Genomic DNA, 16,096 nt, shown 5'->3' on the forward strand with positions numbered 1-16,096 from the left:
GCCCCACAGCCAGAGATTTGAGTCCCCTTTTCCTCCATCTGGCACCTCACTTTACTGAGTGCCCAGGGCTTGCATGCTACATGCAGCAGCTTGTTGCACACATGGCATGGGTTGGCCCACTCCTGTATAGGTATTTTAGTTTCTTCAGCAGAAGCAAACATTTCCTAATAAATGGTGGAGCAATTAGACCTTAAGATTAGATTGTCAAGAATCCTAGGATCCTGCAGGTGAGACATAGCAGAGCAACCTGGTCTAGCTTCACCTCATGGAGGGCAGGGCCACAATCATATGCGACAGGCTGAGAGGGGGTGACATGGGGATTCTGGGTAACTAGTTTGTGGCTCCGAGTGTTGGTGTTTTTGTGGCAGTAGGGGACTGCTTTTGGGCTTTTCCTCTAGCTGCTCTTCAGCCTTTTGGCCAGAACAAGGAAGACGAGGGGGCATCTGAACTCCAAGGCTTTTGGAGCTGGGGCTTACAAGTAGGATGCCACCCCTGCAAAAAAAATAAAAGTTATATCAGCATGTTTGCCCAATATGGGCTGCTTAGAAAAATGGAAAAAACAAAACAACAGCACATTTAAGCTTGGCATCCCCACACACCAAGTGCAGCGCATGTCCAGAATTAGTTGTGCTGGTTTGACCTGGCTCACCCAGTGTCTGCATAGATTGAGTGCTTCATCATGGTTTTTTTGGCACTTTTTGCTATTAGCCAATTAAATAGATCAGCTATTAAAAGCACCAAAAAGACCCGCTGAAGCATACGATGTATACAGATGCTGCAGAGCCAGGTCAAACTAATACATGTCCTCTTCCACTAAATTGCTAGTTTTCTTGTTTGTGGTGTTTTGCTGTTGTTTTTCACATCTGTCAGTAGTCATGTTTTACATTCATGCTCAGTGTTGGTTGCATTTAATCAGCTTGATAGTTGGTTTCCATTTACTGAGCATATGCTGCATTTAGCAATAGTATAATGATGGCCAATGTATTTAGTGCTGGCTCTTTCCCCATGGTGATTGGAGGGAAAAATCTTGTCTTGCATTCAAGTAAATACAGTAATAATTGCTGTCTAGAAAGTTGTTTGGAATTGTGGGGGGGGAAAAAAACAGCAACTGTATTTCCAGCTTTGTAATTGAATCTGTTCAATGCTTTTGAAACACCTAGCAAAACTTGAGTTTGGCTGTTTTCAAGGTTTTCCTGGTATGTTGATTTTAACAGCTGTGGTAGTGTTCTGAATCTTGTCCCATTGCACTTAAGGAAATGGACGAAGTAAATATTTGAAAAGAAAACTAAAAGAGATTTTTTTTTTTTCTTATAGGACCTTTTGGGACTCTGCGAACAAAAGCGAGGGAAAGATAACAAAGCTATCATTGCATCAAATATCATGTATATAGTAGGTCAATATCCACGTTTTTTGAGAGCGCACTGGAAATTTTTGAAGACGGTAGTTAACAAGCTGTTTGAGTTCATGCATGGTAAATATGACTGAAATTTCACATGTTCTTGATTCAGATACTTGAATTTCTTGTGACAAGTGCTGAAAGTGTTGGGATGGTAACATGTAATCTTCAGACTTTTGTAACTTTTATATTGAACATAAGGGTCTCAGTAAGTGTGGGGTTTTTTTGTTCTTGTTTTTTTTTTTTAATTTAGAGACTCATGATGGTGTCCAGGACATGGCTTGTGATACCTTCATAAAAATAGCACAGAAATGCCGCCGACATTTTGTTCAGGTCCAAGTGGGAGAAGTCATGCCATTTATTGACGAGATACTGAATAATATTAATACAATCATTTGCGACCTTCAGCCACAACAGGTAAATCTAATTCAGTGGTTAGGTAACTTTTATGTAATACAAAAAAAGAAAAATACGAAAGCCATAGTGAAGGTTTACTAGTAATGGTTTTCAGGAGACCAGACTAATACTTGTAGTCTTGTTAATGGAAGAAAGTACAATGGCACTAATCTGATGTAATCATGTTTCATATGCCACGTTTCCCAACAAAGATTCAGGGCAGCTTACAAGAAGACGGAATAACATTGCATAAGGTTTTATTTGGCATCCTTCAAGTAGGTTCCATCTCCTCTTTAAAAGAATAAGTGGTTAACTTTAATGGCTGTAACTCTCATCAGAAAATAAATAGCCCTAAGCTGAATAATTTTAGGCTAAATTTTTCAAGTACTCATCCCTAGTGATTCTTGAATTTTCAATATAGTATGCTATTATTGCAGTAGTATTTGAAGACACTACTAAAACCTGTGGACTCATAGAAAAGTAGGTTTGGTGTAGGGCCTTGTGGAGCCATCTTGCCCCCAGCCCCCTGCTCGAAGTAACATCATCCTTATTCAAACCATTCCATAGAAGTCCTCATCTAACCTACTCCTAAAACTATGCAGTCAGCTCTGTGTAGCAGAACTACAAGTCATGTTGCCCAGAGACACTAAAAGCAACAGTTAAAGCAAGGGGACAAGAGTGGTCGGTGTCCTGCTGCTACAAGGGCTGTTGAAATGCCCTCAAGAGATTCAAGCAAGAGGGCTGTTCCCCATGATAAGGGAGGCAGAACCCTTCCCCCCCCCCCAGTCCATACCTGTCTAACCCATGGGGTAGACTTCCTTCTTAATTCCAAATAGATTTGTTTTAACCCCCGAGTAGGGGAACCTCCAGGCTTTAGTCCTAGCAGGAATATTATCACACACTGGTCAAAAATCCCTAGCCTCAACTACAGCCAACACCCAGTGCTTCTGAGAGAAGCAAAAAAGAAAAAAGCTGCTGACCGCTGTGGCAATATGAAGGGGAAAAACTATAAACTCTACATATTATGCTTTCTGTGGAGACCCAGCATTTCCCTTCTTGTATCTTCTCAACAAACTTATCCTAGCTGCTTTTAATCTTCTTTCATAACTAAGCTGGTTGTGGAGCTCTGCTTCATTCTTCAGCTGCTGAGCATGGTCCTCTACAATATCCACCTGCTTTGGACTACAGAGCTCTTTTCATTATCTCCCAGTGATTGGGGGCAGAGATGGTAGGGAAATCATGGGTGTCCAACTGTTGCTCCTTCATAAAGCATTCCAGGCATAGCTACTTATAGATTAGTTGGGGGGCAGGGTTTGCAGTTTTTCTGGCAGAGGTGCAACAAATTAGCCCTGTATCCTCCTGAGTGCCACTCTGATCCCCTTCCCCAGCTTGATCCACTGCTCTGCTTTCTGCTTCCTTTCCTGTGCTCCTGGTTCAATCTGCTGTTCTTCTTTTTGCTTCCTGTCCTAGTTGCCATTGCTGCCTGCCCCTTCCCCTTCCTGTGCCACGCAGGCTGCCCAGGCCACTTGTGGACCTCTGCTGTCATCCCTGACTGATACTGAGAAAATACTGTACCTACTGAGGAAATTATTCTCTCTCCAAATCAGGACTACAGTTGATAAAGCCAGATAAATGCAAAAACTTACATATGCCTCAGGTTTTAGTGTTTTTAGTAGACTCTACAGCAGATGCTGAAAAATGTGCTTTATAGTGATACTTGTTTCTTTAAAATATAGAATATTGATGAAGTGTAAAAATGGGTAAACTTCCAGACTTTGAAAACGGTTTTCAGCTATAATATTTTGTAAACAAAATGCGTAAATGACTGGAGATGCAGTAATGACTGTAAGCAGAGTTTTGTCTTGACTCTTTAAAACCTTCCATTTCATTTTTTTTGGTTCTAATTAGGTTCATACGTTCTATGAAGCTGTTGGATACATGATTGGGGCACAGACTGACCAAACTGTACAAGAGCATCTGATAGAAAAGTACATGTTGCTCCCTAATCAAGTGTGGGACAGTATAATTCAACAAGCAACAAAAGTAAGAGTTACAGAAGTGTTAATGGTGTTTAAAATTTATATATTTAGTTAAGGATATTTTGTTAAATGTTGGGTTTCCAGTAAAGTTTTTGGTGCTTAGTGGGGCATTGTTGGGGAACTACTTCACAATTTTTGCAGAAATCATGAAATCAAACTGAAAAAAATAAAAATAAAGTCCTGGCTCCCCAGTGGGAGCCAGTGTTCCTAGCTGCCTTCGCAGCCCACCTGGGAGATGAAGGCACCAGCTGGTGGTATGGCAATCAGCAGCCAAGATGATGGCCATGGGTCTTTGTGATCCTCCCTCCCCTTCTCCCCCTCCCGACCGCAATGGCCTCTCTGCCAGTCAGCGGCTAGAGGTGGGACCACATGAAGGGCAGCCATCAGCCAAGATGGCAGTCTTCCCCCTGGGGCCATTGCCAATCAATGGTGAGGGACCAAGCCACCAGGAAATGCCCATGAAATTGGTTCTTCCTGCTGTGACTAAGCTGCAAATTAAGTAGGTCCCTAGGCATTTTGTGGATTAGTTCTGGAAAGATCTGGCTTAAGCTGTCCAGTAGTATGGTTGGCATGATATAACATTAAAAATTGCAAAAACAAGCAAGGGGAATAAATGGGAAAATGGACATGTTTATAGTCTGTTTAAAAAAAAAAAAAGCAACATAATATCAGTTTTTACCTGTGCATGATCTTTGGGAGACCAGCTACCTCTCCCAACATGTCAGTGTGCCAGGTAGGAGAGAATTGTTTGAAAATCTCAAATGTGAACTCTCTCCGAAAAACATACCGTTTATTCAAGAAGGTGGCAAGGAGGAAAATAGACGTTTCTAATCCCCTATTTAAACCTCCAGTTTTTCCAGATTGCTCCTCTTTCTGATCCCATTGCAGGAGTCTATGCAGTGAAGAGTGATTCTTCATGGAGTCTCACTTAATACTGTTCTGAATTTTAGACTAAAGCAAGTTTCTCCCTCTGTTTCATTTTCTAGTCTGTTCTTTTCTTAGTCCCCTATTCCAGTGTTTTTCTCTTCCATTTGGCTAGTGTTAGCATTGTTGCTTGTATACTTAGTGTACTACTACTTCTGAGGAGTAAAACCAAAGTAATCCAGGGTTCATCCTACCAGTCTTCCTGCTATCTTTGTTAAAAGCCCTGAGCAGCAGTATAGGGCCTGTTTTCTCCAGTGGCAGATTCTTCAGCCTTTCTCTCTTAACTAGTGTGCTTTCAGTGACCATTTTTGAATCTTAACTTCAGCATCTTAACTGACTCCCTTACTGAGCAGACCTGATTTCAGTTGTTGTTTTCAACAGAATGTTGATATTCTGAAGGATCCTGAAACAGTTAAACAGCTGGGTAGCATCCTGAAAACAAACGTAAGAGCATGTAAAGCAGTCGGCCACCCCTTTGTGATTCAGCTTGGAAGAATTTATTTAGATATGCTGAATGTATACAAGTGCCTAAGTGAAAACATTTCTGCAGCTATTCAGGCAAATGGTAAGATGTTCTATGTGTTATTTGTGAAAATGAGAATAATAGTGTTTTCCTTGCATTTCAAAGCATGTCATTTGAGGAGCGATACACCATCCTCATTTTACAGGTTAGGAAGCTGAGGCATGAAGGTGAAATTAAGGCTGTAGAAAATATGGCTTACATAAGTATTTTTTTTCTCATGATCAAGAGCTTTATTGGTTCTTTTTTCAAATCAAATTCCTTCACGTGTTTTGGTGAAGAGATTGTAATCTCTTAGTCCAAAACAGTTTGCAGAGCTGTAAAACATGTCTCCCATGCATTGTAATAAAGCTCTAGAATGCTTTTGGGGGGAAAAAATTGTAATCTATTTTTTGTGAACCACTTACGATTTTTTAAGAAACTTAAATATCTGGAGCTAGTAGACTTTACTGGTCTTCCTTGCCAAGATGCTTGATTAATCATTTGGAAACAGTGCAACTAGAGCTTGGGACATAGTGAAGTTGAGAGATACTTCTTATGCCTATCTAGTAGTAGTATAACTGGCATATGTGAGAGATTTGCAATTCCTCTTCAGAAAGATGATACAGAGAACAAGGTCAAAAGTGTGGAAGACCTTCTTTGCCTCCCCAAAAACATGTGAAGATTCTAAAGGACACTAAAGTTTAGGTCACACGTTTGACTGTGTAAGGTAAAAGATTCCCCATCAGTTGACTTGTACCAGACATCCCATGTAGCTTCATAAATGCAGTTGAGTTTCTGACTTGTAAAGCTCCTTTAGTTTTACACTTGCTTTAAGGTGCATGCTACACTTGTGGCTAGATGTCCACTGGGAAATGGAATGACAATAACTATAGGTGTCTTCTGTGCACATGAACATAAACTCTTTGTACGTCTGCTGACTACTAGAATGAATGTACGTCTGCTGACTACTAGAATGAATCCAGTTGTTAAGTCTCGCACTTGAAATTGTTGTACTAAGTTTCTACAATAAATTTAAATTAATATCCTTAACTGAAATTTTAAAATTTTTCAGGTGAAATGGTTACAAAGCAACCTTTGATTAGAAGTATGAGGACAGTAAAAAGGGAAACTTTAAAACTAATTTCTGGTTGGGTGAGCAGGTCCAATGATCCTCAGATGGTAAGTAAATGTTAACTGTCCATAAAACCATCTACTTTGAAAAAATCAATAATTATGGCATATCAAAAAATGTTGTCATTTTTTGGGAAATCTAAAACACAACGTATACTGAAGGCATGGGTGGTTTACTTGCATCATGATAGAATACTGTTGAGCTGCAGTCAAGTTTCAGTTGAAATGGATCTATTTGAACAATACTCTGAGGCAAGAACGAAGTTAAGGGAAATGTTACCAAAAAGTAAATTTTTAAAGGAACAATTGTTGGTTGTATGATAAAAGTGTGCACATTATGTAAACTCCTTTTTTTTTTTTCTATTAAAGAGAAATTGAGATGTAGTCACATACTGTATTTCTTCAAATACAGGGAAGCTTTTTTTTTTCCCCCCAGTCAGCATGGGGAGGGAAAGCCCCTCATCTTACATTGGCATACAAAGAAACCCTGTCTATCACTTACATGGCATACATTTCAACTTTTTACTCCTACAGCTGCACCAAGCAGGGCCCCAAACTGTTCACCCAGAATTTTTGTCGCCCCTTCTTTTAGCCGGTCTCATGATGTGTAGCCCTGCCCTCCATGAGGTGAAGCCAGACCAGGTTGCCCTGTGTCTCATCTGCAAATAAATTTTTGAAGGATCCCAAGACTCATGACAAGAACACCCAGTTCCTGTCATGAGCAAGGGGCTAATTAGCGCATGGATTCCTTTGGTGGGGGTGTTGCCTGGAATATGCACAAGTACTGAGTTGTGGGGTCACCATAGCTTGAAATGCTGTTGGCTCTGCTGTGCAAAAGTGTGTTTATGGAGTACCTGTGCTAAAACTTGCAGTGGTTTCCAAAAAAAAAAAAAAAGGCAACATGCATCAATTCTGGATGAAATTAGTATATGGGTACTATATGCAAATTATTACAGCTCAAAGAGAGCAGGGTCTGACAGTAATGAAGAGGTGAAGTAGTTGCAGGGGGAAGAAGTGGGGGATTTATTTTCTCTGCTGTAGCAGTAGGAGGGGAGCAAATTCAAGGCAGACCTCCAATAATTAGATTCTACATCTGAAAAATAACTGTATAAACACTGAATTTGGGAGTCATCTTGTATTAAAGGTTGTCTTATTTGAGTAAATATGGTAAGTAAAAAAAACTAGGGTGCCTATACATGTGTTTTGAGGTAGGTTGCGGGGGAGTGTGTTTTAATTAGAGCAGTTCTTGGGATGTAAGATGACCCTGGCATCTCATGAAATTGGTGTCCTGCATTTCAAAATGGCAGGGGCATCTTACATCCCGAGATGTATTGGGGGGGGGGGGGGCACTTTAAAGCTCAAATGAACTTTAGTTATAGTGCCCCTTCTGCCATTTTGAAATGCAGGACACTGCATACACAAGATGCTGTAGCATTCTGATTAGAACGCTGCAGCAGACTTGATTAATCGAGTCTGCTCCGTGCTGTAGTCAGAACATGTTGGACTTGTGTGTAAAATTGCCCTTAGAGTCTGCTATAAAAGGCTTGCTTTGATAATTAAACGGTGCACTGCTTTTCTTTGCCAGGTAGCTGAAAATTTTGTTCCTCCCCTGTTGGATGCAGTTCTTATCGACTACCAGAGAAACGTTCCAGCTGCTAGAGAACCTGAAGTACTTAGTACAATGGCTATCATTGTAAACAAGCTTGGGGGACATATTACTGCTGAAATACCTCAGATATTTGATGCTGTTTTTGAATGCACGTTAAATATGATCAATAAGGTATGTGTTTAATGTGCAGTCTTTCATGTGGTGTACTACACTGATTAAAGAGAGCTAGAGATTCAGATCTGCTACTGACTTGGCCATTGCTGTTGACTTGATGAAAGATCCTTAGATGCTTCAGTGGGTGGCAGTATTTAAAGTATAAGGTAGACCTATTATAGCATTTCCTTGCTCCCTCTACTTGAACTGACCTGACTCTCAGCTGACTTAGCAAATGCTAAGATATTGGAATTTACAAATTAGTCATAATCTTATCAAAGATACCTTACTTAATCAAATGTGACATGTACCTTTTCTGAAAATGAGCTGCAGGAAGTTGAGGTGTGTGCATCCTAAATGTAGAAGCAAGAAGCAGAAGGCCCAGTTGTGCTGAAACTGGCCTGCCTGCTGCTTGAGCCACATGGGCTAGGCAGCTAAGCAGAGACCTGCTGAATTGGCCTAGGACCCACCTGGCAAAGCAGTTCAACTTTAGCAGGTTCAGCCCTCAGCTGACTCAGCAGGCATTGAACTGGAACTGCCCAGCTCCTTTTCTGGAACTGAGCTGGGTGGGCAGTTGGTAGCTGCTGCCAGGCCAACTGAGGGTCAGTACCTGCTGGAGCCAAAATGCCCTGCCCTTCTTGAGCTGGGTGCACTCTCAACCAGCTCTGCAGGTGCTGCTGGCTGCCTGCCCACTTCAGCTTGAGCAGAGAAGAGGTTGGGCTGTCCTGCAGCTAGGGGGCTAACAGAGCAGTAACAGGCTTTTGCTTCCCCTGCTGTGCTGTAGCTGCTGGTGGTTCCCCTGCAAAAATGCCATACTTACTAGTATTTTCTAGGAAAGATGGTTTTGAAAGGCAGAATGATGAGGGAAAAATGTTGCTTATCTGTCTTGAGGTTGTGTAGTATATGAAAAAATATGGTAGCATTTTATGAGCCACCTCATCATTTTGCATTTATGTACTGTTGCTTGTATGCAAAAGTATTTGGGGGAGTGGATTTTTTTTCGGTTTTATTTTTGTCTTGGGAACCAAGTTTTCCTAACCTGGGTTGTCTTAACGGCATACCTAAATATGGATTTAAACATAAAGTCTAGGCAGCCAAGCTTTAAAAATACGTTATTAGAGTCTTGGCATCTAGGAGAACTTGCAATGATAAGCTTATGATCTGTATAGCTGGAAGCAGAGGATGTGCTAGCTGTGTGTCCCTGAAGGTCACAGCTTGGTAACCATTGTACCAAGTGGTCAGACTTTGTTTTTTGTTTGTTTCGGTAAAAATAGTCCTCCCATACTAAAATACATGTATGGTGCAAGCATGAATAATTCTGATATAATGGAACTGTACCAGAGAGTGATACTCCTGGAATAGTAGGGCTCACACAACCAGAAAATTTTTTCAAAGTATTAACAGTACCAAGTCTCTCTACACTACTCTGCAAGCTGCTGGACCCCATATCAACAATCGAATGGCTCATTTGATAATTGACCATCAGTATCAGCTCAATTTTTTTTATCAGGCTAGACCTCACAAGTATAGGTGTGCACTGTCTGAAATGCTTGTAGTGTTGCATGGCACCTAAATCTTAGCTAATAGTGAAGATCCCCCTTACGTTAGAAGATACATTAATTCACTATGTGAAACATGAATTGCTAATTTACTAAGCAAAATAAGATACCAGAAATAATTTTAAACTGCAGGGCTTTTAAACAGAGAAACACCAGAGCCGAAGTACTTTTGAAGTAAAATTACAGGACTGTAGGTCGTAGCCATGTTGGTTTAAGGACATTGGCGGACAAGGTTCTTTGGGTGAATCTGATATCTTTTTTTAGACCACCTTAAATAGCTGGGGAAAAATTTAGCAAGCTTTTGGGTTTAAAAACCCTTTGTCAGGCTGAGGCCTGATGAAGGGTTTTTAAACCTGAAAGCATGCTAAAAAATGTTTTCCAACTATTTGAGTTGGTCTAATAAAAGATACCAGATTCACCCAAAGAACCTTGTCTGCTTGAAGTAGTGTGGCATTTAAACTTGTATCCAGATGTTCTAAAACGTTATTGCTTTTGTGATCTCAAGGTAGTTTTTAAATTTACTGTTCTGAACATTAGACAATTTCTTCTTAATTTTCTATCACTGGGTGTCTCCAGCTCACTATGCAGGAAAGAAATTTGTACATTTGGAATTAAGTTGCTCAGTTAATGAGTGTGTGTCCCCTATATCAACCATTGTTACATGATCAGGCAATAAGAAAAAATTCAGAAAAACTGGCATTTTGTTGTTCAGAGGAAATAGGCACAGCCTGCAAGTTACAGAACTTGAGGATCATTGTTTTTGGGTGGATCTCAGAGCATCTTGGAAGATGGTGTGTTTCTGTGTTCCTGTTCTTCTAAAGGTCTGTTAGCACTGACCTTCCCTGCACACACCCATGCTGTCCAGTACATGATGTATTTCTCCCAACTATGGCGCCTCACCAGGCAGTGGTTTTATGTGGTTTTTGAAAAAATTCTATTCCCCCTATTCTGCTGTAACAGGAGCTTTTCTGTGCTGACCCCTTAGATTTTAATGTTGCCAGACAGTTGTGGAAAGAAACTTAAATAGCTTATCACTAATTTAAACAGTTCCTGCTTGATAACCATAATAAACTCTGGCTTGACTAATAAGTTTTTTCAGAACATGCTGGCCTTTCAGAATACTTGCATAAAGCCCATGTGCTGTCCCTGTGTGATTTATAATTTTTAAAGGAAAAAGATTTATCCTTAGTTGAAAAGTTTACTCATTTTGGCATTGAATTTTTGTTTGTGACAGTTGACATTATGTACTGTTGATATTTAAGGAGCTTAAAATTTCATTTTTTATGTATTCTCTTTTAGGACTTTGAAGAATATCCTGAACATAGAACAAACTTTTTCTTACTACTTCAAGCAGTAAATTCTCATTGCTTTCCAGCATTCCTGGCCATTCCACCTGCACAGTTCAAACTAGTTTTGGATTCTATTATTTGGGCCTTCAAACATACAATGAGAAATGTTGCAGATACAGGTAGATTCAAGTTACACATATTGCAGATTTGAAGGCTTGCCTGTTTCATTTTTTTTATAGGATAGGAATATGGCAAGGCAAAAGCAAACCTATATTAAACTACAAGACTTAAGCTTGTGGATTGCGTATATGCTGATCCTGTGGTCGTACTTCCTGAGGGTGCTTATTAATTTTTTTCCTGGCTTCTGGTGCATCTCCAAGAATATAAGTTAAAAATACTTGAATGCAAGTTGTTTTTTTCCAAAAAGAAACTGGATGGGGAATACAACTTGAGTTCCTTAAAATACTCTGGAAGGTCACGGACTTTAGATTTGCTTCTCCCCTCCCCCCATTTTGCATAGCTTGTTCTCTAGGTTGTCTAAACTCAAGAATGTTTTTTTTTTCAGTTTGATCCTATCTGCTTACTGGGGAGGCTTAAAAAAAACCAAAACCCATATTCTGAGTACTTGGAGTTTGACTTCTATGGGTGGCTTTGGCATGCTTTTATGTAGTTGTAATAGCAAAATATAAAACAATGTGTTACATCAAAGGTGGGAGTTGGTGGATGTCTTATCTGGCAATGGATGAGATCTTAAAGGTCAAGAACAAGGTTCTTAGCTCATTGGATGCTTTGTAATTAGTAAGCAAATCCACAAAAATATGGATGCAGCCTTCTTCTGGCTGTGGAGATAGAACTGTTAACTGTCTTTAAAAGTTCTATTTAATAACTTAAGAAATTTAAAAATTCAGAATTGTGTGTTTGAAAAATATAAAATTTATCCCATTGCAATACGCTGCATCTTTTATAATAACTCATTTAAAAAAAACCCCAAAATACCCGTGTGGTTTCTGAGACGACTTGCTAACTTGCTTTGTTTACCATGTTGTAGTGCTTTTTTGGATGTGGGCAACTTCCTATGAAGACAAGCTGATATATTAAGGGTTGTATTTTTATTAGTAGTAGTCAACCCCATCTTTTATTGATTATTCCAGGCCTTCAGATACTGTATACGCTATTACAAAACGTTGCGCAAGAGGAAGCTGCTGCCCAGAGTTTTTATCAGACTTACTTCTGTGATATTCTTCAGCATATTTTCTCTGTTGTCACAGACACTTCACACACAGCTGGTAAGAAGGTTTGAGAGAATTAATAGACACCCTTTAAACTTGAAAGCATTTATTGTTCATATGAGTACAAATTTCATTTCTGCTACAACCTACACCCTAATTTCATTTCTGTCGTTTTTCACAGGTTTGACAATGCATGCATCAATACTTGCATATATGTTCAATTTAGTAGAAGAAGGAAAAATAAGTACTCCCTTAAACCCCGGAAATCCTGTAAACAACCAAATGTTTATTCAGGAGTATGTTGCTAATCTTCTTAAATCTGCATTTCCTCATCTGCAAGAGTAAGTATGTTGTGACTTTTTTGAATCTTTCATTGCTGCTCTGATGTTTGATGTACTAATTAGTCTGTTTACATTTAGTGCACAGGTTAAGCTATTTGTAACAGGACTCTTCAGTTTAAATCAGGATATTCCTGCATTCAAAGAACATCTAAGGGATTTCCTAGTCCAAATTAAGGTAAATTAGTTTAATACTCTTGCATGACTATTTAATGTGGGGGAGTTTTAAAATGGAAGCACCTGATTGACTTGTAGAAGGCATGTGATGATTCATGCTCTTAACTTTTTTTCAGGTTTTGGTTGGATTTCTAGCTTTAACCTATCTTAATTTCCTTCAATGATAACCTCAGATATCTAACGATACTCATCGCACTTGCATATTTACAAGTCGCCCAGGTTTCTGTTTTACCGTACTAGTGGTTTACAGCATAGTTTTTGTTTTTAGTTCTCCCAGTGTCTGAATTTATATTCTTTCTCCTTTTTAAGGGTGTAGAACTCAAGATGTAGCCCTCAGCAAAGCAATCTCAAATGCAGTATTTTTACAAAGTTCTTAATATTCTGATTCAGTAATGATGCCTAGTGTTAAATGTAACCGAAAAAACCACCTAAAACAGGAACCTGATGGGGGGGGGGGCAGTGTTGCAGTAGTAAAAATGTGACCATCATGCACTAGAAGCATTATTCCTTTGTGCTGATTCAGATTTTAAAAGCAACAACATGCATATTAAAACTTTTTAAGATTTCTGTAATAACTACATATTAACTTGGAAGTTTATTTTGACACTTTGTTTTCAGAGCATTTAGTATTTTACTAATGTTGTTTATGAATTATTCAGGAATTTGCAGGTGAAGACACATCTGACTTATTCTTGGAAGAAAGAGAAACAGCTCTTCGACAGGCTCAAGAGGAAAAACATAAACTTCAGATGTCTGTCCCTGGCATCCTTAATCCACATGAAATTCCTGAGGAAATGTGTGATTAAAAATCATAAAACAAGTTATGCAGTTTTCTTTCTGTGCAGCTTTGTTGTGATAGAAGAAAACGGCACTTGGATATTTGTTGACCAAAATGATGCCAATTTGTAAATTAAAATGTCACCTAGTGGCCCTTTTTCTTATGTGTTTTTTGTATAAGAAATTTTCTGTGAAATATCCTTCCATTGTTTAAGCTTTTGTTTTGGTCATCTTTATTTAGATTTGCATGAAGTTAAGAATTAAGGCATTTTAAAAAAATAATACTTCATGCCCATTTTGTGGCTACAGGGAAAGGAGTCAAAACCCAACTTGTAAAGTCTATTCCAAAATTATACAGTTCTCCGTAAGAGTACCAATTTTTAATTAGGGATCACTTTTTTTCTAGTCTGCCCTGCAGCCTGGAAGAAAAGGTAATGAGTAAAACAAATTGAGTTAATTGTTAAGCAGAGGAATATAGTGCTGCATTATCTGAACAGTTAGCAGCTTTTGGACTGAGTGATAAGGCTAGGCTATATGTATTTGCAAGTCATACGGCAAGTTTGCAGCAAGATCATGTGCATATCATCCCATTGTAAAGCAACTACAAAAGAGTATGGGAACACAGTACAGTTAGTTATTTTTACACAGTTCTTTTGTTTTTGTGTGTGTGCTGTCGCTTTGTCGACAACAGCTTTTTGTTTTCCTCAATGAGGAGTGTTGCTCATTTGTGAGCCTTCATTAACTCGAAGTGAAATGGTTAAAATATTTATCCTGTTAGAATAGGCTGCATCTTTTTAACAACTCATTAAAAAAAACAACCTCTGGCTTTTGAGATGACTTATACTAATTTACATTGTTTACCATGCTGTAGTGCTTTAAGAACACTACTTAAAAGCAAAATAAACTTGGTTTACATTTATTTTTCTTTGGCTTATTCTTTTATTGGATGAAAATGCTGTGATCACAAAGATTGTATTCCAGAAAAAAAAAGCCCAAGTGAGCTAGATAATTAGTAAAACTCCCATAACTGCAGTGACAAACTTTAACATGCAATAACTCATCAGTAAGCTCTTAAATGCGTGGGTTTTTTAGTTTAGAAATCATTTTGAATTTCTAACATTATGATTAAGCTAGCATAATGCAATAAGAGAATAATATAGAGGCTTGGCCTTGGCTACACTTGAAAGTTGATATGAATTAAAGTAGGGTGTGAATATAAAGTACAGGAACCGTGCCTTAAATTGCATGCTGTCTTAATCCATGTTAAATCAAGACTAATTTATTGGCAAGTCCTACTTATTTTTCACTTTTTTTTAAATAGTTTTAATGCCTTTTGCTATTTCTGCTTCATACCTCTGAAGCAAAGGAAATTAACAGTTTTTATAGTTTAGCCCCCTTAACCTTTTCATAATGTTCTTCCTTTGCCATCTAGCAAAGAAATATCTTGATTGCTCTTTTTTGTATGACAGTCTTTGAATAGGTGCTGGCTTTCTTTTTGGAGCAGTTTGGTTTGTAATCATAGGAATGTCACTAAAACAAATTCAGCATTCATGTACAGTAGTGAAAGGAAGTAAGGTTAGACAGTTTGTGAGATCCTTTATATAAAACTTGAATATTGTAGTTTACATATTTTGTATTGTGCATTTCAAAACAAAGATCATTAGCTAACAGTATTCATAAATCATAGCTGAGCAAAATGTTTCTGTGGGCTTGCATATTTGCTCCATATTTCTGCTTATGAACATATCCCCATTTGCTTGACTCAATTGGTAGTTAAGGCAGAGTTGTATCTGTAGATGGCTTGATAACAAAAACGGTGTGTGAACCAATACCATTTTAAAGCCTTTGGGGGATGGGGTGCATGCAAGGATGGTTATTCTAAAACCTTTCGTCTTGGGACTTTATTCTTGTTGGTAATACAGCTATTCTCTCTCTTTATATAGGTGTTTCTTCAGATGGTGATAAGGTGAAGTCTAGGACTAAGTGTAGCTTTCTGTTGTGGTTTGCCAATTGAGCATCATCTGCAGTGACCAGATAATGTTTAACTTTCTAAACAAATAATAAATACATTGTAGAGGATTCTAAAGTAGTGACACATTTGGCATAGACAAATAACCCACTTGTACAGGCTTTTATAGAGCTATGGACTAGTAAAACCTCATTGCTGCTGTGCAAAATCTACAGTTAAATATCTTTATTTAAGAGAAACGTGCCGTTATATTAAACTGATGGTATCATCTGAGTGCTGGCTCAGGGTTGGTCAGTGAAGAGCAGAAACAAGGGAATGGTAATGAAACTAGTTGCGGTAATGTGAAAATGACTTCCACATTTTTCAGTTCAGTTTAAAAAAAAACAAACAAACAAACTACAGGACTACGTCTTTGCAGTTGGGATTGAGACAAGACTGCTTCCATAATGCCACGTTTTCACACATTAACTTTTGCAACAAAGTCAAACCCGTAGGTGTTCCACAGACTGCATTCTACTGTGAAAAAAAAAAAAAAGTAAATGGGATAAATAAGGAAGGAGTTAACTGTTGTTTGTGTATGCATCTAATACATCCAGCACACTTCTGCA

The 16,096-nt window shown here is 38.6% G+C and overlaps 1 protein-coding gene across 2 annotated transcripts in view; it reads left to right on the forward strand.

The window, feature by feature from the left end:
• The window catches only part of XPO1 (exportin 1), a 59,625-nt gene extending 43,740 nt beyond the window's left edge, over positions 1–15,885 (forward strand). For both annotated transcript variants that reach the window (XM_019516621.1, XM_019516622.1), the window contains 11 exons: positions 1,315–1,471; positions 1,650–1,813; positions 3,701–3,835; positions 5,137–5,320; positions 6,330–6,436; positions 7,974–8,168; positions 11,009–11,177; positions 12,150–12,284; positions 12,409–12,568; positions 12,647–12,743; positions 13,402–15,885. In XM_019516621.1, the coding sequence (XP_019372166.1) occupies positions 1,315–1,471; positions 1,650–1,813; positions 3,701–3,835; positions 5,137–5,320; positions 6,330–6,436; positions 7,974–8,168; positions 11,009–11,177; positions 12,150–12,284; positions 12,409–12,568; positions 12,647–12,743; positions 13,402–13,548 (1,650 nt within the window). In that variant the 3' untranslated portion in view covers positions 13,549–15,885. The remainder of the gene's footprint in view (positions 1–1,314; positions 1,472–1,649; positions 1,814–3,700; positions 3,836–5,136; positions 5,321–6,329; positions 6,437–7,973; positions 8,169–11,008; positions 11,178–12,149; positions 12,285–12,408; positions 12,569–12,646; positions 12,744–13,401) is intronic.
• Positions 15,886–16,096: the final 211 nt, after the last annotated feature.

This window comes from Gavialis gangeticus, unplaced genomic scaffold, assembly GCF_001723915.1.
Source record: "Gavialis gangeticus isolate Ggan-Ray unplaced genomic scaffold, GavGan_comp1, whole genome shotgun sequence".
In the NCBI taxonomy this organism is placed as follows: domain Eukaryota; kingdom Metazoa; phylum Chordata; order Crocodylia; family Gavialidae; genus Gavialis; species Gavialis gangeticus.